This window comes from Papilio machaon, chromosome 17, assembly GCF_912999745.1.
Source record: "Papilio machaon chromosome 17, ilPapMach1.1, whole genome shotgun sequence".
Lineage (NCBI taxonomy): Eukaryota > Metazoa > Arthropoda > Insecta > Lepidoptera > Papilionidae > Papilio > Papilio machaon.
In genome coordinates this window covers 6,485,437-6,510,340 of record NC_060002.1, presented here as the reverse complement: position 1 = coordinate 6,510,340, position 24,904 = coordinate 6,485,437, and the positions used below count along the sequence as shown (strand labels likewise).

General features: G+C 32.9%; 2 protein-coding genes across 3 annotated transcripts in view; both read left to right on the top strand.

Moving 5' to 3' along the window:
- The first annotated feature begins 514 nt into the window (after positions 1-514).
- Positions 515-3,329, top strand: LOC106716148 (probable maleylacetoacetate isomerase 2). 2 transcript variants are annotated; one of them, XM_014509595.2, is made up of 5 exons: positions 515-615; positions 1,183-1,360; positions 1,865-1,983; positions 2,320-2,531; positions 3,029-3,329. In XM_014509595.2, the coding sequence occupies exons 1-5, from the start codon at positions 607-609 to the stop codon at positions 3,153-3,155; spliced, it is 645 nt and encodes a 214-aa protein (XP_014365081.1). In that variant the 5' UTR covers positions 515-606; the 3' UTR covers positions 3,156-3,329. The 2 variants fall into 2 exon arrangements, with proteins under 2 accessions (XP_014365081.1, XP_014365080.1); XM_014509594.2 differs by lacking the exon at positions 515-615 and adding an exon at positions 690-809.
- A 1,746-nt stretch (positions 3,330-5,075) lies between these two features.
- The window catches only part of LOC106716122 (phosphofurin acidic cluster sorting protein 1), a 76,184-nt gene continuing 56,355 nt past the window's right edge, over positions 5,076-24,904 (top strand). The window contains exon 1 of the mRNA XM_045682023.1: positions 5,076-5,416. Within this exon, the coding sequence (XP_045537979.1) occupies positions 5,307-5,416 (110 nt within the window). The 5' untranslated portion in view covers positions 5,076-5,306. The remainder of the gene's footprint in view (positions 5,417-24,904) is intronic.

The window sequence follows — 24,904 nt, the reverse complement described above, 5'->3', positions numbered from 1 at the left end:
TCTTTGTATTAAAATCTGTAAAAAAACAACAATTTACAAAATACAAGTACTTATTTTGAAATAGCACGACGATGGCGGAATATGAAAAGTAAACAAGTAAACAGTGAGAAGTTCGTGATAAGCTAATAATGAAAAAGTATTTTGTTTTTAAGCTCCGCCTACTTTTTTTAAGCTTATTTTTTATTAATCAGAGTACCATATAAAATGGCCCTATTTCTAGTGAATAGCTTACTTTATTACAATAAATTCCAAAATCATAGCTCCACTTAGATGAACAACTTGTTACAGTATCCGATCGTAAACGTAAATGTCAAACTTCAAGGCCACTTCAGATTCACGAATTCATGCGGGCTTTCGATTAGCATTTTCTTTTTAGAATTCAGGTTTTGTAATTAAATTAACGAAAACAAACTAAGGTATTAATAATTTTTTTATGTATATCATCGTTCGTGTATGGAAAAAAATATTAAAATCAATTTACAACATTAAAAAAATTGAATTTCCGTGGGGTCTTTAAACATTTATAAAACAAATTTTTATTATACCGCTGAATAAAACGCCGCCAAAATTGCTTTCTACTCGAAATATAACGGAAATATTCCCGCCATGGCAAAGGTAAGTTAATAACAACTTGTTTTTATTCATATTTACATACCGGTTTTCTAGAGTGCCAGCTACAAGTTATCAGCAACAGTTTTGTTTGTCTCGCGATCTCAGCAGCATCCTAGACAATATTACAATTCTAATTATTACGTGAAAAATATAAATATCAAGTGATAGCCATGAGCAAGCAAGAAATAACACAAAAGGTTTTATTTTGTTATTGATTAGAAATTTAAAAAAAAAATATTCCAAAGTTGCAGATTAGATTTTGCAACTAGTTGAACCAGTTTTAATTTATACAAGTTTTCTGGGTGTTTCCATTAATGTGTATAAAATTAATTTATAAGTCAATGTAATATATATGTCAATTTGTTCTCTTTTACTATTTCTTATCAAAATTTCCTTTCTTCCTTCCTCCTGTTTGGCTTCTTTTTAGATTGGCAATAAAAACATGCACCTTACAAAAGTCTTTAATGACAAAAGCATCAAACCCAGCTCTGATAAAAAATAATTTTCATAATTTTTTTAATTTTTAATTCTTATAATTTTTTTTAATACTTTTTTTTCTCAACTTTTTAGCCAGTACTATATTCATACTGGCGGAGCTCATGCTCATGGCGTGTGAGAATTGCTCTCAATTTGAAAGAGATTCCATATGACATCAAAGCTGTTAGCCTTATAAAAGGGGGTGGGGAACAACACTGCAATGAATACAGGGAAGTCAATCCAATGGAGCAAGTACCATCATTATCTATTGGTAAGTTGTAATTCATAAAACTAAATATAAAGACTGATTAATAAATGATAATCAGATAGGATATCTTTTTTTTTATATTAAAAGGTGGCAAACAAGCAAGCAGCCACATGAATTCGCCGAAATGGTGAAGCGGTCGCTGCCCATAGACATTCGCAATTGTAGTTGCATTGCCGACCCTCAATCGACAAAGAAGGAGATGCACAAAAAGAGAATATTTAACCTTCCTATGCATCTCCTCCTCCATTAAATCCCATCCTTCCTTATAAGAAAAGGGTGAGAAGGGAAAGAGGACTAAAATTAGGCCTCCGCCACCACACTCCTCAGACGAAATGCGGAATTTTATTGGATCTTTTCATCGGAAGTAATAATTTCAATAAGTGTGTTTTTAATAAACATTTAGTGCAAAACATAAAAACATATGCATAATTTGATATGGACAGATAATTAATACTAATAAAAATAAATATTATATTCTAAAAAAACATTACTTATTTCTTATTTCAGATGGGCATACAATAATAGAATCTTTGAGTATAATGCATTATCTAGAAGAAACTCGGCCACAAAGGCCACTAATGCCACAAGATTGTTACAAGAGAGCCAAAGTAAGAGAAATATGTGAGGTAAGTCAAACTATTACTACAGTACTCTAAATATAGGATTAGTTATTTCCAAGTCACTTTGTTGGTTGTGTTATTTATTTAATAAGATGACAAATGAGCAAGCAGCTACCTTAATTGGCTGAAAGAGCAAAGCTCCCGAAACCTATAGGCATCTGCTTACCTTTCATTGACAGAAGTTTGTCCCTTGAATAGAAAGAAAATATTTCCCCTTCATTTGCGTACCTTCCTCCATCAGTCGGGTAAAATTAAGTTGAAGTGAAGTGTTGAAAATATCAACTTGGAATTTATTACAATTATTTTTAATAGTAAATTAATTATGTAACATTGTTACTTCAGGTTATTTCATCAGGTATACAACCCCTTCAAAATCTAATAGTTCTGATACATGTGGGAGAAGAGAAGAAGAAGGAGTGGGCGCAGCATTGGATCATGCGAGGATTTAGAGCTGTGGAGAAATTGCTGTCTTCATCAGCGGGGAAGTATTGTGTGGGAGATGAAATCACCTTGGCTGACTGCTGTCTTGTGCCACAAGTGTTTAATGCAAGGAGGTAGTCTCAGTAGTTTGTAAAAACATTGATACATTTAGTAATACTGCATACATTATTTGGATATATATATATTTTGCTGCTATTTATTATTAACTAGCTTTTACCCTCGACTCCGTCCGCGCGGAACAAAAAATAGAAAACAGGGTAAAAATGATCCTATGTCCGTTTCCTGGTTCTAAGCTCTGCCCACCAATTTTCAGTCAAATCGATTCAGCCGTTAAAAATAGTGTAACTAACACGACTTTCTTTTATATATATAGATATAGATGTGAATGTTTGGATGGATGTTGGAAAGTATCTCCAGAACGGCTCAACAGTCGACTTAATCAGTCTGGAAGAACACATACTCTACTTATTACATCTTGTTTGAATTCTGCGCGGACAGAGTCGCAGGCTACAGCTAATCTTTTAATATGAATGAAATGCGATTTTTTGACTATAACACAATCATAATAGTATTGTTTATTACTTTCTAAATCTCTAATGTTTTTTTTCAGATTCCACGTTGACTTACGTCCTTTTCCAATAATTCTGCGCATTGATAGAGAACTAGAGAATCATCCGGCGTTCCGCGCTGCACACCCATCCGCGCAACCAGACTGTCCGCCAGAGGTTGCTAAGTGAACGGATCAACATGAATGATACTCGAGTACATTGAAGATACAAACACCATATTGTCAAAGGAAACTGAAGTGTTGAGCCAATTCTATCTCAGATATAATGACCGTAACATGTCAAAAAAAAAACTTTACTCTAGTAAGTTTTTATGATTTTGTTTTTAAGTTTTTTACATCTAAAAGTGCTTCCTAAATTTTGTAATAAGTTTAAAGAATTTTTAAATAACTTCCAAAATTAGTTTTAAAATTCAACGGTATATTTAGGAGTTATCATCAGTTCACTATGTTCCCAATGAGGGACTCAGAGCCTACCATAAATTAAGGGTGACTATACCATAGTCAACCACAATGGCCAAGTACAATATTAATCAATATTTTTATCATTTCTATGAAAATTGAGTTTTAAAAACAGAAGCCTTTACTGAGAAAAACAATGAAGACGGTTTAAAAATAGATTGAAGTTTTTTTTTTAATTCTTCTGCACTATTTTTTATGTACTTTACCACAGTCTTATGTACATGTGCAATTTAAATCCCATGTAAATTTGAAAAACAAACAAAACATAGACAAATATTGCTTTTTGCAAATGTTTTTTGTATTTTACCAATTTGAAATGTGTACGATCAATACTCAACGAAAATACTAAAGCTTTAGTAAAACTTGAGATATATTTTTGAGATTTATTTTCAATTTTGTTTTTAAATGATACTATCCCTAATTATATTTTTAAGACATTATTTGTCTCTTTTATGTTATAATTTGGTCTAGTCTTAATGTCGTAGTTATAAGATAGGTGATTTTTTACAAGGTTTTTGAGTTACAAGTAAACATTTTTACTTGATTAGGGGTTTTCTATATTTAAACGATTTTTTTTTGTGCCATTCCATTAGATGTATGAAGATTTATACAGTAGTGATAATTTTTATTATGTTTAACATAAATCTATTATACATTTTTATATTTTATGTTTGAAAATACAAATTTCTTGATTGAATTCTTGTTTTATTGAAACTTCAAAAATACTCCTTTTTTCATTTTTTTTTTATATACATTGGTTGTGTTATTTTAACCTAAGGATATTTTTATGAACTGTTTTTGGTTCTTCAAGTCAACGTACCAATTGATGATTTAACAGTTCTCCTAATTTCATACAAAATTCTATGGATGCCATCCAGTAGACCAGTGGTTGGCAAGTGCGGCTCCAGAGCCGCGTGTGGCTTTTTCGGTCTTTAAGTGCGGCCCTGGTACAAATATCCACGGGAGGCGCAATAATATTTTATTTAAAACAATTTCGTAAGAAAAAAATTACATCTTATTTTGATAAATTGAGAATCTCCTATAAATAGAGAACATGTATATTGTTTTGTTTAAGTTAGAAGATTGATAGGTAGTTCAAATTGATGTTAAAATAAAGTGTAATAATAGTTTACAAAACAAGCAGATTTAGCTCCAACTTTTTTAAATTGTTCTAATGTTCATTTTTGGCTCTTTGAATAATAAGTTTGTCGACCACTGGATTAGGCCTATCTATATACAGCAGTGTTCATTTACTTTTCAGGTGAACTGTAAAATTATGAATCTACTCTAAAAGGTCAACTGTTAAACTTAATAAAAAGATGTTGCTTACTGATATTATAAATTCGAATGTTTAGATGGATGGATGAATTTTGTTAGACGGTATCTCCAGAATGACTGCATGGATCTTGATGAAATTTAGTATGGATGAAGAATACATATGTTACTCATGTAGTGTTTTTTTTTTAATTTAGCGCGGACAAAGTCGCGGGTGATAGCTAATTTTATATAAATAACTCCACAAAGTAAGGTTTTATTTATCTGTGAATATTACCAAATTTTGTTTTGCATAATCTTTATGTTAAAATTTATAACCCGGGGTGTGGCAACATTTGCGTGTCAAGTGTCAAATGTATCGAACGAACGCCCTACGCCGTGCTGTTTATTCGTAGCTGATATTATAAGTCCGATTTGAATGTGCACTGAGTATAGGTGCATTTATCTGCCGGTTCTATTTGTTCTCGTACAGCGGTATTTCTGATATGATTCTAGAGTTATGTTTAGTGATTAAATAACAATGGCAGTTAAAACCGTCAGTTAAGTGCCGTGAAAGTTGTACCTGGTTGATCAGTGTCGATTTAAAATGACGGAGAAAAATAAATCCGAAAAGATGACGAACGCATCGAAACCTGTTCCTATGAAACTTTTTGCCGCCTGGGAAGTGGACAGGACGCCATCCAACTGTATTCCAAGGTAACTTTTGTTATTATACACTCTTGGACCGGAATTATTTTCATTACTTTAGCCGTTTACGAATCTTATGAATACATTCTAGCCAGGTTTTTGCTGTATGAGAAATATCATCTAGTTATTCAGAGCTGCGTGATGTCTAATCAAATAATGTTCAATACTTCCTAAAAGAACTGAAAATGTACACGGCCGGCGATTCACGGTGACATATTATCATGCATAGATATTTTAATATTTTGTGTTTTGTTTAAAACCTGGTTTTGGTACACAAAGGATTTTTATGTTTAATCTGTTTCTCTTTTTTCTATAAATACTTTCATTCATTTTTATACTGCAACTGAAATAAATATGCTTAAACTTCATGTAAAAAATTATGGTTTAATAAAAAATTGAATTTAAAACTAAAAGTAATTATTGTAAACAAATAGATATTATATAATTAAAAATAATAATTAAAAATGATAAATAAACTTTCATACAATAATGTATTTATTGTTTAAACATCAAATACCAGCCAATTGTTTTATATCTAAATAACATTAGTCCTGGCTTATTTGTTAATTGGACTCATTTAATTGGTTAAATATTAATCACATTTTTCTTTGTTGAATTTTATTTGAAAACAATAAAATGCTAACGGTTTATTAAACTAACATAAGCTGTTTGGGAATAACAATTCTATTAATTACATATTAAACATAATTTAAATAAATATCAAAATATACAGCAGTTATATAGACTATTGGAAAAGAACTTGTCTATTTCCTTTATATAGAAATAATAAAAAACATGCTCAAATAAAAAATAAATTACACATCACTATATTATATATACCAATATTGCAAAAAAAAAATATGCTACTTCCAAACCATAGAAAAGTAATTCAAATATAAAATGTCACAGTCACATTCTTGTTAATTGTGGCAGTAAAGAAGTCACATATGGGCCAATGTTTATAAGCCTATATTATTATTGCCAGTATAAAAAAATAAAAAATAAACAATAGATTTAGAACAACAGTACATTTGTAGAGCAAAATTTTTTAATGACTCTGTATTTGAAACAATGCAAACATATTCATGTAAGTTACTCTGTGTCTTCTACTTTGATTATGAATGAAAACAAAAGACGGTTCATTCTAATGTGACCTGGAAATGGAACACTTGACTCATGTGATACATACAGGTGTACTAGTTACCAATATTCAACAGAACTGTACTATTGTAATAAATACAATTAATATTGCAAGTCGTAAATTGATTTTTTTATTATGAATATTAGGTTTAACAGCACATTTATATTGCCTAATATAAGTAAATTGCAAAATTCTACGTAAGTTTAAAGCATAATAAATACAGTCTATGTTACATCAGGATATTGTAACTTCTTAACCGTTTCAGGACTATAAGATTTTTAAGACTAAATATGCCAATACAACACAATATTAGCTTAGCACAGTTCTTTTTTTTTTAATTCGTTCGGAAACACATTTGCTGTTTTGGACATATACGTTTTATTTTGGCATTTAGTAAAAAAAATATTGATTAAATAATAATTGAACAATCGAAAACGATTTTTGTAAAAGGGAAATATATTTCAGGTTCAGTAGTTTCGTAATCAATGCAAATAAACAAACAATAAAATCTCTATATAATGTTTGTATAGATAAAGTTCTAAAAACCTCTCGTATTTATAGCTAATATTTCTTTACGTGAACCGCGAATGAATTACGAAACAATAAATTAGTTCTCATAGTTTATAATAACCAATGTACATTGCACAGATTCCGATATTAAAATAGACGCGCTATGAAAATTACTCGTTCTAACCATCTCAGTACAAAGCTACGCTCAAACCATATCAAAGGACGGGAAATGCCGCGTAAACTACGCCCATGTTACACACAATTTGTGTATAATTATTTAGAGTGAGTTCTGAGATGGGTCTATTATCTAGGATATGTTAATAGACAAATAGTTCACAAAATGTTGAAAGGAAATTTGGCTTTTTGTAGTTAGTATGTTTAGTATTATGACATGTTTAAAAAACGTAGGGACAATTACCTACTAAATGTTAAAGATATAAGGGAGCAATTTTTGTGCCTAGTAAATTATTTCTAGGATTTGATTGCCTAGGATTTCTTAAATCGGAAATCAAGACGTGAATGATTAATGAGATGTCTGTTAATAGAATGGTTTGGGTGGCTTTAACCACGTTCCTGCAAATGTTTCAATCCATAAATTAATAACGAACTGCTCTGATTCTCGTTACCAAGTATATTACCCATTGTTCACTCGTGGAATTTGTTTCTCACGTGAATATAACTTCTTAGATCGCATAACGTATTTCTGTTTGCACTTGTGTTTGTTTGCTTGCGCCCGCCGCTTACGTGATTTATGCCATCGCAATGATATAGATAACTGGCTTTAACGGTTATCGTGCTTCCATTTATCGAATGTAACACTGTTTTATATCTTTGTATTGTTGTAGGAAAACAATTCACATTATGTCTATATTATTTAGCGATACTGTTGTTATGTATCAATATGTTATATATTTATTAGATACTAACTGTTGCTTGAAAAGATCGTCGGTAGCTCAGGGGTTAAGCACTTTACTTGTAGTGTGTAGGTACTGGGTTCGAATTCCGCAATGTAACTATGTGTTTTTCGATTTTCGATTTACATATGTACATTTATCCGACGTTCTTACGTTGAAGGAAAACATTGTAATGCAACCTGCACATATCTGGCACTGGCACCCGCACTGGGCCAGCGTAGTTGACAATGTGTTCTTCCAGACTATGTTCAGCATCTGTACCAAATTTCATCAACATCCGTAGAGCCGTTCCGGAGATACCTTCTAACAAACATACATCCATCGATCTAAAACTAGGTAGGCAATAGCCAAATGTGATAGCAACTCAGACAACTATGTGAGAACTGTGATTCGGGTCGTGGGTGTTCGCAGGATGTTCTCGATTAACGGATCGTCACTGTTTGGTATCGCGCTTAACCAGGAGACGGTACGGAATTATTCAATTGAATTTATACCTACTAAATATCTAGGGATATTCGTTATCTGTTCAAAGTGTTACTGTGTTATAAAAGATGCATTAAAATGACTTCAATGTAGATATAACATTTAACCCATACCATTTGTATGAAAAAAAAATTGAACTGGTAATAAAACCAAAAATTTTAATTTCAAAATTAACTTTTTTTTTCTAAGACTGAGATTTTGTTTTTTTTCTTATTCTTCTATCAGCCAACTTTACACGAAACTAACACCCGATGTCTTTCTATGTCACATACAGTTCGCTGTACATTGTTCTCGTTCTAGATCTCGTAGCTCACTAAGCTCTAGTTTTAAACTTACTTCGTAATATTAAAGGAAAGTTTCCATGTCACGTCTATTTGTTATGTCATCTATAAATTTCCATAAAAAAATGCAAAATTACCTTCAACTTCTACAAGGAATTGTGGAAATTATTTTAAATAGTAGAGGCCTAATTTTAGTCCTCTTTCCCTTCCCACCCTTTTTTTATTAGGAAAGGATAGGAAGGGGAAGTGGATTTGGCGGAAGAGGGGACGCATAGGAAGGAGAAATATCCTCTTTCTGTGCGTCCCCTTCTCTGTTGATTAAAGGTAGGCAACGCATCTGCATTTGCGGATGCAATCCAGGTGGCCGTTTGTTCGTTTGCCACTTTATGATATAAAAAAATAGTATTTAGTGTTATCAAAATACATTTGCATTCGTTAATAAAGCCAAAGTACATTAATCGAGATAAATAGAAGAGATAAAAGTGATAAATATAGTCATGTTCTTCGTTGTTGGCTCTCCAATTAAATGTTGAAAGGATTCTCGTCGGGCCCAACAAAGGCCGTACGAATAGAAACCGCACGCATGACTCATCCCAATACACCAGTTATGCAAATGTTGTAACGCCATATAGATACTCCTCTGCTCTTTGTTGTAGAATAGTACAAGCTAAGAGCGTAAAGCGTTTCTGATGATTCATACCAAGGATTAACTGTGAAATAGCGAGGAAAATCTAGTGATAAAAGATGAAGTTACTATTCGGTATGATGTTACCATGACAACGTCTAACTATTGAACTAAGTATATCTATTCTGTTTGTGACCGTTATCTATACTTTTATACTAATATAATAAAGCCTGAACAAACGTTTCTTTGTAACGCAGGATCATAGTAATATCGGCATATTTTATAAATAATTATTTTTGTAATAATTACGACACGCTTTAGGCTATATTCACACCATATAACTTAGAGGTGAGTGAGAAATAAAATGTTGTACTAGAAAGGGACAAAAATTGCAAGCAAACAGCAGCAAAGATGAATAATTGCCATAATATCGGTAATCCCTGGCAATGTTGAAGGCCTTTGACATTTGAGCATTTGAATTTTGACATTTGCAATAGAAAATTTTACGCAATTTGAACAATAAAACTATGTTTTTCTGTGAAGCTAAAACGAAAAAAAAAATTCATGCAGATGAAGCCGCACGGGAACAGCTAGTTATTAACATCCCCAAATAATGATTGCAATCAAGATCTTTATAAAACAAAAATGATTCTTTTGATTCCCGAAAAACGAGACCTTTCCCTTAAAAAAGTTATATAGTTCTACTAAAAGACAAGGAGTTAAGTTCATATTTTTAATAATTAAAACCGCTGTAAAATAATGTCTTAATAAAGTATCAGTAAACAACTCGACCTGTAGTCGGTAATTATTACTCGTTGACGATATAACGACTATTATTAAAGGTCAATGTACTAGAGAACAATTATAGGTAATTAGCTTTTATACATACGATACGATAGCTTTTTTCTCAATAATTTGTATTATTTTGTATCAAACCTCAGTGAAAAACGTTTTTAAGTCAACATATCTTGATAGGATTTGCTATTTAAAATCAATGAGACAATCATGAGGTAATTTTTAATAGTAAAAGTTGGCTAACGAGTATCTTTAATTCGTAGAAATAGCGAAGGAAATTCTTTTAACCATTGTCTACCTTTAAACGATAGAGGAGAGGATGTACATCAAGGGAACGATTCCTTTTCCTTATCCCCTTCCTCTCCAAATCCACCTTCCTTCCCATCTCTTAATTATAAGAAAAGGGTGGAAAGGGGAAGCCGACTGGCCTCAGATAATACGCGGAACTACTTCAACTTCATGCCTGTCTTCTGTATAGTCGGTATTAAACCGTTCAAGCCAGCCAATTCCTTCATCAGATGTTATTGCGGACTTTACTACTGTTGTTGTTAATATGTTAGTTGTTAATTGCTATAAAATTATTACTCACACGTCAAACACTATTTTATAATGAAAATACTTTAATAATACGCAATTATTACGTATGTTTGTCATGTACAAATATTTAATTAAATCTTTTCATCATCAAGATATGACAATGTTTTATTTAAAGTTACATCTCAACATATCTTTTAAGTTGTACCACAGTCGCCATCTGTGTTTCGTATCGCATGTTTACATAACTATATGCGGGATTCATTATCAGAAGTATGCGCGTCCCGAGTGTACAGTCGGCAACGCAAGTCCTTAGCAGTAACGCATCGTTTGCTGAACATCAGTGATGTATACGATGACAGTTGTACGCAATTTGCGTATATTCCTGTGTACAGTGGATTTAAAAAGGGAAGCCCCGTTTATCTCAGTCGCGGCGCAGGATTAAAATTGTTTCGCATTTTACATATAAATTTATTTTATTCATAAAAAAACAAAGGAAAGTTGATGTTAGATTGGTATATTGAATATTATTTTCTAAATCTCTGGTTTTAGCTTAAAATTTATGTTTATGGCTTTTTGTGTAACGAATTAATTAAAAAAGTACTGGACCGATTTCAATAATTCTTTTGCCATTAGAAAACTACATCACTGAGTCATCTAGGCTATGTTTATTTTTCTGACAAAAGCTAGTAAAATATAAATTAGATTAAAGTCGGATAAGTCCATCGATTTACAATGAAATTTTTTAATACGAAATCGTATGATTATTTTCATCAGGCTTATCTCATATTCATATGTATTTATTTCAAGATCAAAGAGAAAGCGTAACTTTTTTCAATGCTCACGAATCGTTTTAGGAGCGTGGCTAATTGTTCATTCGATCGCAACGCCATCTATAAATAGTATACGATATGTAATGTAGAACAAGCGGCTGGATGAGTGTCACGAGATATTTAAAAGGAAAATTCTTCACGACTTAGTCATGTTTTAATATTCAAAGCGATGGCTTTACTATGTGCTTCATGACTGATCTCAATTAATCTCGGATTCTCGGACTCTCGGATCTAACTCGAAGGACCATTAACGTTTTTGTTTGTGTTTAGTCGTAAACGGTTAAATTGATACATGTCTTTGCTCCATTGAGATATCCTGTAAAAAGTAGGAATTTAAGGATTTTCTTTAATAATACGAATTTATGTATACTAAATTAATTCAACCTTGTGATTAAATTGCAACCTTCATGACAAGTTTAGCGTTGTGTTATTTCATTAGCGATCCAAAACGTTTCTATTGACATTGTTGTTGTTTTTGTAACTTAGCTAAACTGTTTAATGGTGGCAATAAGTAAATTTGTATGAGAGGTTAAACTTTTTGCCTGTATTATTATTTTCTCCTATTTAACTTATATCATTAACTTACTTATTTGTCAGATCGTTAGAAAATTACATGGCATTTCGAATAAAAGAGAAGTTTAATTTTCTGCAAATTTATTGTTTTTCATATTAAATTCATCCTTCTTTCAAGGACAGTACCTAGTAATAGTCTATTAATTTACTTGAGTTTCTTACCGTTTGTCAGCTCTTTATTTTTATTATATGATACATTATTCAGTTCCAAGAAATGCGCTAGTAATATATAGGTAGTTGTCGTTAACTATTTACCTTATACAATGTATTTTACACCGAAGAAATCCTACACTTCTATTACTAAACGAATATTTTCATAAAGCGTCAATTACATTTTTATTCCATTTGTTTCATTAAAACATACAAAAATATTGTTTATCTAGTTTTAAATAGCAGTATGAATTCTTATTCAGTATTTTCTATCAGGTCCACCAAATAATTTTCTCAACACGTTCCCCACTTTTATGGTACGGTCTTGTGCAATCTGTAGTCGAATAATCTTACTAAATACTTTACTAATATTATAAATGCGAATGTTTAAATGGATGGATGTTTGTTTGAAGATATCTCCGGAACGACTTAACGTATCTTGATGAAAATTGGCACAGATGTAGATCATAGTCTGGAAGAACACATAGGCTATTTATTACGTTTTTTTCTAATACCACGCCGACTGAGTCGCTTTCGATAGTTAATATAAAATATATTCAGATATTCAGAATAAAACCGATCCTACCTATTTTCAATATTTGCCCCTCGAAATTTATGTATTTTCAGTGTTACATAAAACATTCTTGTTATTGAATTGCAAATTATCGGATCTCGTTGATATTATAAATAATTTATAAATACAGCTGTGGGAGCTAACGTATACAAAATGAATACGATTGATGGACGGGATCGTGTTTACCGAGTGCTGACTTCAAACGTTAACTTCGGGGAATAAAAATACTAGGGTGTTCTGAAAAACTATATCATGTTAGTATTTCTCTGGGAACAGACGGTACGACGTTCATCCCAGAGATTAACAACGGGGACATGCGAGATCCTCTTACGAACGGCTTCCCTTGTAATGAGGCTTCAGTACCACACTAATGATGTAATTAAACAAAGTAATGGTGCCTCATTTATTATTTTTATTACCAAGATTTGTTTTAAATTCAATTTCGCATCTTATAAAATTAGATATGTCGAGCCTTATTTTCTTTGCTTTCGTGACGTATTTTGTGTCTCCGTATTTGGGAAAATGAATTGGTTTAAGCTGACTTGATGATTTAAACAGATGTAATTTTTTATATGTTTTTATTTAATACAAGCTTTTAGTGCTTGATGTGTATTTTTTATTTTTTAAGTCTTAACGAAGACATTTCTATCATGAGAGGTTAACTATTTTAAAATCTTTCTTGTTAAACTGAAAATGACTGCAAAACTTCAATAAATTATAGGACTATTTGACAAGATATTAAAGTTTATGATAAAATATTCCTTAGCACATAAATTACAAGAATCGAAACTGTCGCTATTTCCATCAATAAGTTCATAGTTCAGTTATCTCGAGAAGTCCTTGGTCTAATTTAATTGTTCACACAATGTGGAAGATGAGTACGACCGCTTTGTCGTAAAATACTTTAATATATGTTAAGAGGCTTCGGAACGGAAGCGTAAGGAGATTTAGGCGGTGACCCGGCACGATGTGGTTGACCGACGTTACCAAACGAAAGTGTACACTTTCCTAAACTTTTATGGAGCCTAGGGTTATTTGTTGCGAACTCGTGTACGTGATCTAGGTCGAAAGAGTTTATTGTTTCACTTATTTTCGTTTATAGAGTTGCTTTCGTATTGATAGACACTAGTATGTACCAAATTTTTAGATAATGCCTATTTTATATGTTCAGTCTATGTTAATTATTTGATTTGTTTTTTTAAAGTAATAACATGATAGTGGTGTCTCTAGCTGTATACATTTAAAACCGATTTTCTTTTGTCGAATATAAATGTAGGAGCAATTTCCTTCTCCAGTTATTTGCAATAAGTGTATTATATTAGAAATACTTTTTTCCTCTGTTCGTTGACCTTTGTTTGTAGTTTATTGTACTTGTCAAGTATTTAGGACGAGTAATATAAGGTCGTTAACGTTAGGTCGTTGTATTAGTATACATTTGTTTTCGATACGTTTCTATAATTACGATTCAAATACTTTCTGGTTTAGTTACTTATGGGCTTAATTTTCGTCTTCCTTTTGAACTTGTTAAGTCCGCGTGGTATTCAAAAACTTTATATGTAGCCTATGTGTTCTTCTAGACTTACATCGTGATCTGTTAAGCCGTTCTGGTGATATCTTCAAACAAACATCCATTCAAACATTCACATTTATAATTTTAGTTAGATTAATAGATTTTTTTTGTGTGTAAACTTAGTACCATGTCATTGTATCATGTTTTTAAATATAGTTAAGATACAAATGAATCATTTTTACCTTTTGTTCTCGATCAGTGTTGGTGAGTGAGTCAGTCGGGTCGATTTTGTGACGCCGCCCATGACTCCCGTATGTTACGCCTGTTATGTTACATGGGGGACTTTAGGGAACTTGCGAAGGGGAAGTCAAGGATATTTTTCTTACAAATCTTCCCCTCCGATTATCGTGATGTTTTGATTGATTATAAGAAAGTTTGTGATTTGTTTTTGGAACGAAGTTCCTTATCGCGCGTTGTGAAAGGGGGCTAGACGGAAAAAATTCTTACGAAACGTTGTCACGATACTTTTTGCTATAGAATGTTAACGACGAATGAGCGCTACTTCACCATGGCAACGACGTGACAATATATAACGAAAATTCATAGAAATAAAATGTACTTCTTGTGAAGACTCAAGTTTTTTATTCATAGAATAAACATTGGTTCCTTCACTAATTAATCGAAAGGAACTTCGTTCCATCCGGGTGTCCCTTGACACCTCTCAAGTTTTTTATTAATATTTTTGTTTAAATAGTAAGAAAAAGATTTGACTGAATACCCGCCTTAAGTAATACTTTATCGTCTTAAATCGTTGAAGCATTTAAAGCTAAGTCCATAGTGCGCTCGCAGAACTGCAGTTAATATATTGGATTTGCTGATAATACCCTGTTGCTATCGTCGTGTCGGAAAACGTTGCGATGTAACAAGTTGTGCTCGTACATAAATTATTGTTTTTAACTGAAATGAAAGAGATGTTGTTTCGCTGTTGATCCCTTTGAAATGGTGGAAGGCCATGGATTGTGATGAAGATGGAGAATTTTAGAGTGTAATTATAATTTTGGCAGATTTAAGAATTTTTTTCAGTTTTACCTTTGATATTATACTGATCCGATAATTAAATTTTAATAAATTATTTTGAATATTTATCATGAAATCGAAGATGTTAATTTCTATCCCGTTAATAATTTGAGCAACAATCCAGTGCCGATTGAATGAAATCGATTCTATCTCAAGAATACTTCCTCCATGTAAATATTTGTGTTAGCATCCCAAGGGTGCTCTCCCTTAGGCTCGTGCTCCCGATATCGAACGACGGATTTATATAGAGCAAACATCTGGAAGCTTTAATACTTTTTTAAAATATTCGCAAACACAGTTCTTTGTATATTAAACTAGCTTTTACCCGCGACTCCGTCCGCGCGGAATAAAAAATAGAAAACGGGGTAAAAATTATCCTATGTCTGTTTCCTGGTTCTAAGCTACCTGCCCATCAATTTTCAGTCAAATCGATTCAGCCGTTCTTGAGTTATAAATAGTGTAACCAACACAACTTTCTTTTATATATATAGATAGATATAGAGATGTAGATACAGAGATGTAATTAATAGCTAGAATTAGAATTAAGATGTGGTGTTTGAAAAAAAAAATGTATTTTATTAAGGAAGCATGAATATTTAGAACAGGAAATATCGTTGTACAAAATATTTACGCTTGTTGAGTTTCTACTACCGAAACATTCATAGGAAAACATGTGTATGTGTGAATTTTTAATGATAATGAGATGAGGATATGTTTTTGTAAATGTGTATAGGCGGTGCAAACTCATCGTTACATATATTTACTCCGCTCAGTCTGCATGTAATCCGATACTATTGAACAAAACATATTGACGTCAATGTAATGTGATAGTTCTCTGTGTTATTGTAGGAATAGGGTAAACAGGAAAAGTAAGCTAAGCATTATAAGAATGCTAAGGGAAGCAATGATTAAAAGACATTTAATTTACAGTACAAACGGTTAAATCTTACTTCTTACTAATATTATAAATGCGAATGTTTAGATCAATGGATGGATGTTTGTTTGAAGGTATCTCGGACCTCGAAGGTATGACGGATCTTAATGAAATTTGGCACAGATGTATAACATAGTCTGGAAGAACGCATAGGATACTTATTAAGTTTTTTTTTAAATTCCGCGTGGACAGAGTCGCGGGCAACGGCTTGTAGTAAAATATTTTGTGCACGAAGTTACTAATTGTATCCGTGTGTTTTCACTGTCGATACATTTATATAAAAACATTAGTAGAGTTAATAATATTTTTATGAATGAAAGTTGTGACGGTGGAATAGTACTGTTGGTTTTCAATGGCTCCTTCACCCACCGGATAATTAACGTTGTCATGGCCCCGCTCTGTTTCCTGTGACACTGTTATTTGCAGCAATTTCGTGAATGCGACGCATCCGAAATTGTCACGAGGTGCTATTGTCGAGTGTAGGGTCGCCATGAACTTAGGTTGAAACGGGACTCTACCTAAAACTAATTCACCTAACTTTATTAAATACTTCTATACTTTTTAATTCTTTGCCTGTAGAAATCTTTTATCAGTACACAGAAATATTTTATTACATTATACAATACAAATGTGTACAATATTGTAACACCTTTTTCCTTCAATAAGTGACGTTTTGAGGCACGCTAATTAATGTATGGATGGAGATAACCATGACTTGACATGACTCTTTTTGTGTTATTTGTAAAGGTTTACTAATTATAGTTCGGTTTAAAAACATTAAAATTATTTGGCCTGTAACTCTCCGAGCTAGTATACAACGTGTGGTTTACGTTAAACAATGCGGCGTCCGCGGACCCATGTAATTTGTCGCCGGTTGTTGAAAATCCGCCTCTCGACTTCAACTGTTACAAACACCCTTTAGTATAGAATACAGTTTTCGTACAGAGGACCCTACTACAGCTATTGTTAATGTCTAGTAATCTGTAGACGCGAAGTATTGTTAGGGTCTTTAGACCGGTCGTATTGTGTAATTTCGAGAACTATTTTCTAGCTTTTTGTATTGCTAATCGATTGTTATATTATGAATTGAAAGTTGTAAGTTCATAAACCTTGTTACGGGTCTCGGTACAGGATGATGTATGTTATGTTTGTCAATTGATGTCATTGTACACATTAATATAAACATTGTATTTAAAAAATGTCGATATATATTTATTAAACTTTAATGGCAGAACAGCTTTAGTTTCCTTTGTTTTAAAATGAATTTGTGTAATTAAAAAATCTGAAATATGAGAAAAATTTAAGTCGTTTCATATTCTTTACTGGGTCGTTTTCGTCTATTTTGTAAAAACAAGCCTTTCAGTACGTCAAATAAATTAAATATATTTTGCGCATATAAATTTACATTTGCAAAATTATTTTTTTTATTACATCGTTTAGAAATCTTATTTCAAAATAATAATTGTTACTTAATTAAAATTATTATGTACATGCATTAATTTAGGATGAATCATGGCAGTTTATTTTAATATTCATTTTAATGATCTGTCCTAATTACGACTAATCTGACTTGATGCCGACTTCCTTTGAACGCGAGATATTGCAGACATTGTTATTTTATTAGTTATTAGTTGTACTTACGGTACATTGCCCTTTATTCTGTCTATAGTTTGATAGGTTTTCAAGACTTTTATTATGCCGAAATAATTTTAATTTTCATCTAAATATTTGAGTAAATCTTCGAAAAACTTTTTCGTCAAACGTTAAATAATCAATTCTTACACAAGTTTTTGCTTACTTAACATTAGTATGAGATGACTTGCGAATTCTCGTTTTCTCCTATACAAGAAGTTGAAGTACATATAATGAGCGACTTGCTCGAAGGCTCAATCGGAGTGAAAGTGTTGTTTTTTTTTGTCAAACGCTGTGCGCGGTGAAAGCGAACACCCTGTATAAGATGGATGACGTCATCAGCCTGGATACACTTCAGATTACGTAACGTTCATTTTAAGAAAGTCCGTCGATTGAATTACGAAACACATAAAGTGGATGGTCAGCTCGAGGGCTATAACACTAACGTCAATATTTTTTATCAAAGTGATCTAGATAACTAAAAAAATGTAATTTCTTCTAAAGTTTTAATACAACGTGAAATAGTAAGCTATAGCTTGTTTATTATCAGTAACGTTTTTAACTAGAGAAAAGGTAATAATGAAGAATTTACTGTACACAATTTTGTATTCTCTCATGCGTCTCTAACCAGTTTAACGACATAAATTGTCTATATGTCGGGCATCTTACAATCTATATATATAAAAGAAAGTCGTGTTAGTTACACCACTTATAACTCAAGAACGGCTGAATAGATTTGACTAAAAATTGGTGGGCAAGTAGCTTAGAACCAGGAAACGGACATAGGATAATTTTTACCCCGTTTTCTATTTTTTATTCCGCGCGGACGGAGTCGCGGGTAAAAGCTAGTTGTAAATATTTGCGTTCTCTCGTCCAGTGGCTTTATAAAGTCGTTCGCTCGTAAATCGAATGATTAACGACTTGCCACCATGTTAGATAAGCGCCACGATAATTATACGAGGCCGTTAATATTAAGATTGACGATCCGCACATCTATAAATATTACTATTCAATGTGAAGTGCAACTTTCATCTTCAGATTATTACTAAGAAATTGAAAATACTAAAGTTCATTTTTTTTTTAGCAAAACAAATGTTCAGTGCAGATTTAGGAATAGCTTAACTAATCTTTTATTAACTCTGATAGTGGCGGACTTTTAACGGTCGTTTTTATTACCTTGAGTTTGTATTTATTAAAAACTAGTTGTCTCTCGCGATTCCGTCCGCGTAGTATAAAAAAAACTTAGTCGCCTATGTTTTCTTTTAGACTATGCTCTAACCTCTATGCAAAATTTCATCGGGATCCATACAGCCGTTCTGGATATATTAAAACAAACATCCATCCATCTAAACATTCGCATTTATAATATTAGTAAGAAGTAAGATACTCTGCTTCTGTACGTATTTATTATTCTCTGCAACTTAAAATACGTCCTCGATTATTCGTTCACTATTAGATAATACATGTTCATTAAAATTCAGTTTGCATTAAAAAAGTAGTTGCATTATGATATTTAAAGTATGTTGTTGTTGCATTGTTATTGCCCTGACATACATATTCTCATGCTATGCTATTGAACCTGCTTTTTCGTGATGCTATTCGTAGTTAATTATTATATCGTTCATCAACTCGATTTAAATTATAAATAATTTTATTTTTTTGCCCATTGACTTAATATTCTCGTAATGAACGCTTCTTTGTTTCTATGATTGTTTTTTTAATGTTCTTTTAGGTTATATGGTGATTGTAAATCTGTTTTGCATTTGTTTATTTTGCTTTAAAGTTTTTTTTTAATAACCTCGGTCCAGTTCTACGAAGTCTTTTTGTGCCAGTCATCAAACAAAAGAAACATATGTCTTGTGAATGGTCTTCGAAATGTCTTCAAACATATTGTTCTCTGGATTTGCGAATTTTGATGTACCGTTAAAAATAATGGACGTAATCATTATGTAGTCACGACGGAGGAAATAACTGTCATCAAGGATCGAGTGATGCTAAATTCACACGTGGGCAGAACAATAACAGTGCAGTACTACTATTGTTTGAAAGCACATCCCGTGAAAGAACAGTATTGCTTGGCAGTAGCAATTCAAACAGTAGCAGTACTGTTATGCCTCACTGTGATGTCCTCGTGTGAAACTAGCTTAATGGTGCATCGTGCTGCTATTGAAATGACCATCATTTGTTTGTATTAGCCGTAACGGACTTGTTCGACACGACCGATTTTCGAACCGCTTTTGTGACTGATGGAAGATCGAGATTGTTCATCTTTTAAAATCGATCAAGAATTCATGTTGAGCGCATTAAACTGGACGGGCACGAATGGCCCGCTTGGCCGGTGCAGTACCACGACTACTCAGAAGATAGACTTGAATCGGAAGTTATTCTAATGATTGTGGATGCCCGACTCCTCTAATCCCTACCTCCTCCTTTTTAAATTGGGTAAAAAAAGAAATAAACAAGAGCATTGTTAGTTCTTAGCTTAGCAATTTTTTAGCAGTAACTCTGATGTATATAGCTAGAAACAAAACTATAAATCTTTGAGAGCCATGAGAGAAATCGATTTAAGTCCAATACAATGAGCGGTCGAGTGGCAGCCGAGTGGAGAGAGCTGCACTCGTGGTCACCGTTGACCCACTTCCCTACTGCACTCCGCTGCAAATACTTTTATTTTTAATTGTAGTTTTTGTATTTTATTGTATCTGACTTGCTATTGAGTTTTTATGGAAGCACTTATAGCAAAAGTTATTCTAGTTGCATTTTTTATTACGTCGTGTTGTGAAGATTCGTTTGTTTATAGTTGCCTTAACAATGTAGTAGATTTATGTAGCCTGATATCTTTATGAATGTTGCAGTGTGTTCATGCGTTTCTGTAATTACTGGATAACTTTATTTCATGAAGCAAGAATGAAAATATTTCAAATTTATCTTACTTCCTACACTTTTATCTGCTTCTTTTAAGATCGTTGTATAATCTATTTGATGTGTACTTTTAAATGAGACATTTAAAAGTAAACATGTAGTAAAACTCGTTACTGTAATAGAAAGTGCAAGCGCGTCACAACAAATCGGAAATGGACAGTGCATAAAAGCAATTAGTCGCGGCTGATTGGTTTGCTCAGACATGCTATTACTTGCTATGTATTAACCACTGGGGTATTAAAGCTATATGTATAGGTAACTAAAGTAATCTTGAAATGCTTTTAACTTTACATTGAAATAACTGTCCGTGAGCAGTCTAAGTTTAGTTGAATCCAATATCAAGCCTTGTTGCCAAGTGCTTGTGCATATCTATCTCGTGGTCACGAAATTTCAAACGTATGATGTCGTATGAGAGTGTTTAAATCTAACTACCGGCGGAGATCGCGTAAGTAACCATATCTGTATTGAACCGGTCGATCACGTCGGATATGTACATTAGTGCTTGTACATATTAATGTTTAGGGTGTAAAAAAAGGGTATGTTCGGAGTAAATACCATGAAAATTTAACGATTAACACAAACTTACTCTTGTAATATGATCCGTCTTCCGTTAGCCCTCACATCTGATTTAAGTGATGTGAGGAAGATATTAATAAATTGTGTTTGTAAAGTATAAAAATTATTGAAAGTCAACCAGTTTTAAAACTACTACTATTTTATTGTTTTCGTATTCAACCAATTAAAATGCTTAGTGTACCGGTTCTCGCTTTGTTTAGTGTAGTCTGTGTCCTTTACAAACGCCTGTGAGAGGTTACCCATTTCTTTTTTTTATGACGGTTCCTAATTGGTATAGTACAACAAGGCCTTTGTAAGTTTGGCATTGTAAAAGGTTTGTTACAACCTTAAATTACTAGCTGGTACTTTTATGGTCTATATTGATTTTAAAACAGTACAATGGAATTGGAAGTCAAACTACACATGGTTTGACTTGAAACATAATGGTTAAGCTAGGGATGTTTTATTACTTTTATAGAAACTAATGGTACCCGTGGTTTATGAGACGGAATCCTGACTTTTATAGCAACATTTTTGTGCTATAAATTCAAAAATATTACAGTTTTAAAATGGAATGGTAATCTTATTTGCTAAAAGTAAACGCTTATCGAATGTTTTAATTAGCTATCGAGGCCATAGTTTTCAAAATACGAGTATTCATTATATAGTTTGCCAGTGCTTACGTTGCGGCCTTGCGACACTAAAAAAAGGAAATAAGACTTTGTTAGTTCCTTTATCAATTTTCTTAACACACTCTGGGACAGTATGCTTATATAATCTGTGGAAAATATTGCTATCTTACTAATATTATAAATGCGAATGTTTAGATGGATGTATGGATGGATGGATGGATGAAAGTATCTCCGGAACGCCTCAACGGATCTTGATGAAATTTGGCACAGATTTAGAACATAGTCTGCAAGAACATATAGGCTACTTATTACGATTTTTTTAATTCCGCGCGGACGGAGTAAGCGACAGCTAGTTGTAACATATGCCTTAGTTTAGTGGAGTTTATCTTTATTTCATTATTTTCAGTAAGTCTTTGTGTTGGAAATTTATGCATAAAATGTGACGTTTTATAAATATGTAGGTTATTTGTAAAAGTTTACAGTAAAAAGTAATACAATGACAGACGACAACAAAGAAGTAACGGTAGATCATCTGCAACGGTGCATCGGACGGTGACACTTTGTAATGGTGAAAGTGACATTAGACGTGACACCCTTCTTAATCTCACTTATCTATGTCCTTGTACCACATCCGAATGGGAGGTTATTTCGAAATATGATACGATATCTCGATACCTACTAAGATATCGAAAGACAAATGTGTCAAAATATTTGATATCGTCTGAACTGCGATTATTATTATTTTACGTCTATACGATTTTAGTTCGTAGACTTACGATCTCATGTTTGAGAGATGGGAAAGGACTTTGTACGGTGAAAGAATTTAATAACATTGTATCGTTGCGCACTAAAATTGCTTGAGATGGAAAATTCGTGTTCAATATTGTTGAAAGTAAAGGATTGTTTGCAACAAGATTCCAGCCAATAGACTATTACAAAACTATAACTAAACTTTTCATTTTACATTGTTCATTTATTCTTATCAGTTTTGTATATAAATGATTTGTTTAACAAGTCCAAGTGGACGATAACAACCTGCATTACTCGTAATACTGGTTTAGGTTGATTTCTAGGCGAGTAGAATTCTAGGATGTTTAAAGCTGCTTTCTCGTTACAGCGATATTGGTCGAGTCTCGGTCAAGTGCTAATGCAGGGTTGCTAGTTTTTCAAAACGGACTTATTTTCTTTAAATGATCTACATTTTTTACGTTACTAACTCAGTCCTAGAACCAAGTAGTAGTTAAAATACGTGAATTCTTACTTAAAAAAACCGATAATTATAAACATAATATTCAAGCAATAAATTATTTATTAAAGTGATAAACCACAGAACTTTTATCGCAACAATTTATTAGACGTGATAAAAAAATCGTATATCTCGCCACCCGTGGAGCCCACAACTTCGATCAGATCTGTCAGCCCTGCCATAAATGTAGCCGCCAATTATTTTAATAGTAGCCTTATCGCGCCGTGGGAAAGGCGAAATAGTTTGCTTCGCGGACTGGTTGATTGATAATACAGAGCTAAGGCGTTCTTACCACTTGTTACATTGTGCTATTTAGACACAAGTATGCTATTTGTAATCTTACAGCTACAGTTAACGTGAAGGGCGTTTTTACTTATATATTATTAGCTGTCGCCCGCGACTCCGTCCTCGTGGATTTAAAAAAAAACGTATTATGTTATCTATGTGTTCTTCCAGACTATGTCATACACCTGTGCCGAATTTCATCAAGATTTCGTTGATTTTTTTTCCGTTCCGGAGATACCTTGAAACAAACATCCATCATCCATCAATCTAAACATTCGCATTTATAATATTAGTAAGAAGTAAGATGTTAAGGTCCAACTACCCATTAATATTCATTAGAATAAAGAGTACTAGACCTACTATTACTATTTCGTTGTATTTGACATACCTTTAAATAATTTGCATGTTATTTCTTTCAAAAGTTGTATCAAATAAAATTATACTTATTTATATCACCTATTACTCTATTTAACAATAATAAGTATATTGATTGCTACCGGAGCTAGGTTTACGTAATTTGCGGCAACAATCGCTGACCACTTTAATACACAAACAGAATCGAAGTGCGTCGTAATGAAGTAACATAAATATGGTGTTGCATCGCTCGATTTCCTCGACATCGGATACGAGTAGCGTTGGTGTCGCGCTTGCGGAAACCACCACGTGAGTCATGCCGACTGTACGATTGACTCATGTTATTTTTACATAAATGTGTACAAATAATAATTGTTTAAACTTTAAGGGCCGAAACACATAAGCGCGTTGCGGCGCCGCGCCGCTGAAATCGGCAGTGCGCTATAGCGGTGCGGCGCCGCAACGCACGACGTGAATTCCAGCGTTATGACGTCATACTTGTTGACAAGGATGCAGTTTGTTTTTTTTTTTCTTCTGTATATATTTTGATAACTCGCTTAATAGCTCTTCAAATGATGATATACTCATTCTAAAGTAGGCAACAAATTTTTTTTCGTCTATCTTTAATGCTTCGTATTTTTTAGAAAAGAACTCGCCATTTGGATTCATACCCTTACTTAATGGATGTATCCAGTATCTTCTTTGCCGTATTTTTAAGATAGAATAATGTCTTCTTAATAACAAATAAGCAATAAGTTTATTACGATCCATCGCAGAGAGACGTCTATCCACACTCAAAAATCACGAGAAAATGGTTGCCCTACCATAATGCCCTGTTTCGCGACGCCGCAACGCGGCAACGCAACTGCCGATTTTGGCGTTGCGGCGCCGCAAAAATAAGCAGTTTGCGTTATGTGTTTCGGCCCTAAGTCTGAAC

Bases quoted from the DNA above. Each gene is read 5' to 3' on its own strand.
- LOC106716148 (XM_014509594.2), top strand. From the start codon at position 783: ATGAGCAAGCAAGAAATAACACAAAAG. The intron at 1,361-1,864 runs GTAAGTTGTAAT...TTCTTATTTCAG, and splicing joins AGTACCATCATTATCTATTG to ATGGGCATACAATAATAGAA. The intron at 2,532-3,028 runs GTAGTCTCAGTA...GTTTTTTTTCAG, and splicing joins CAAGTGTTTAATGCAAGGAG to ATTCCACGTTGACTTACGTC.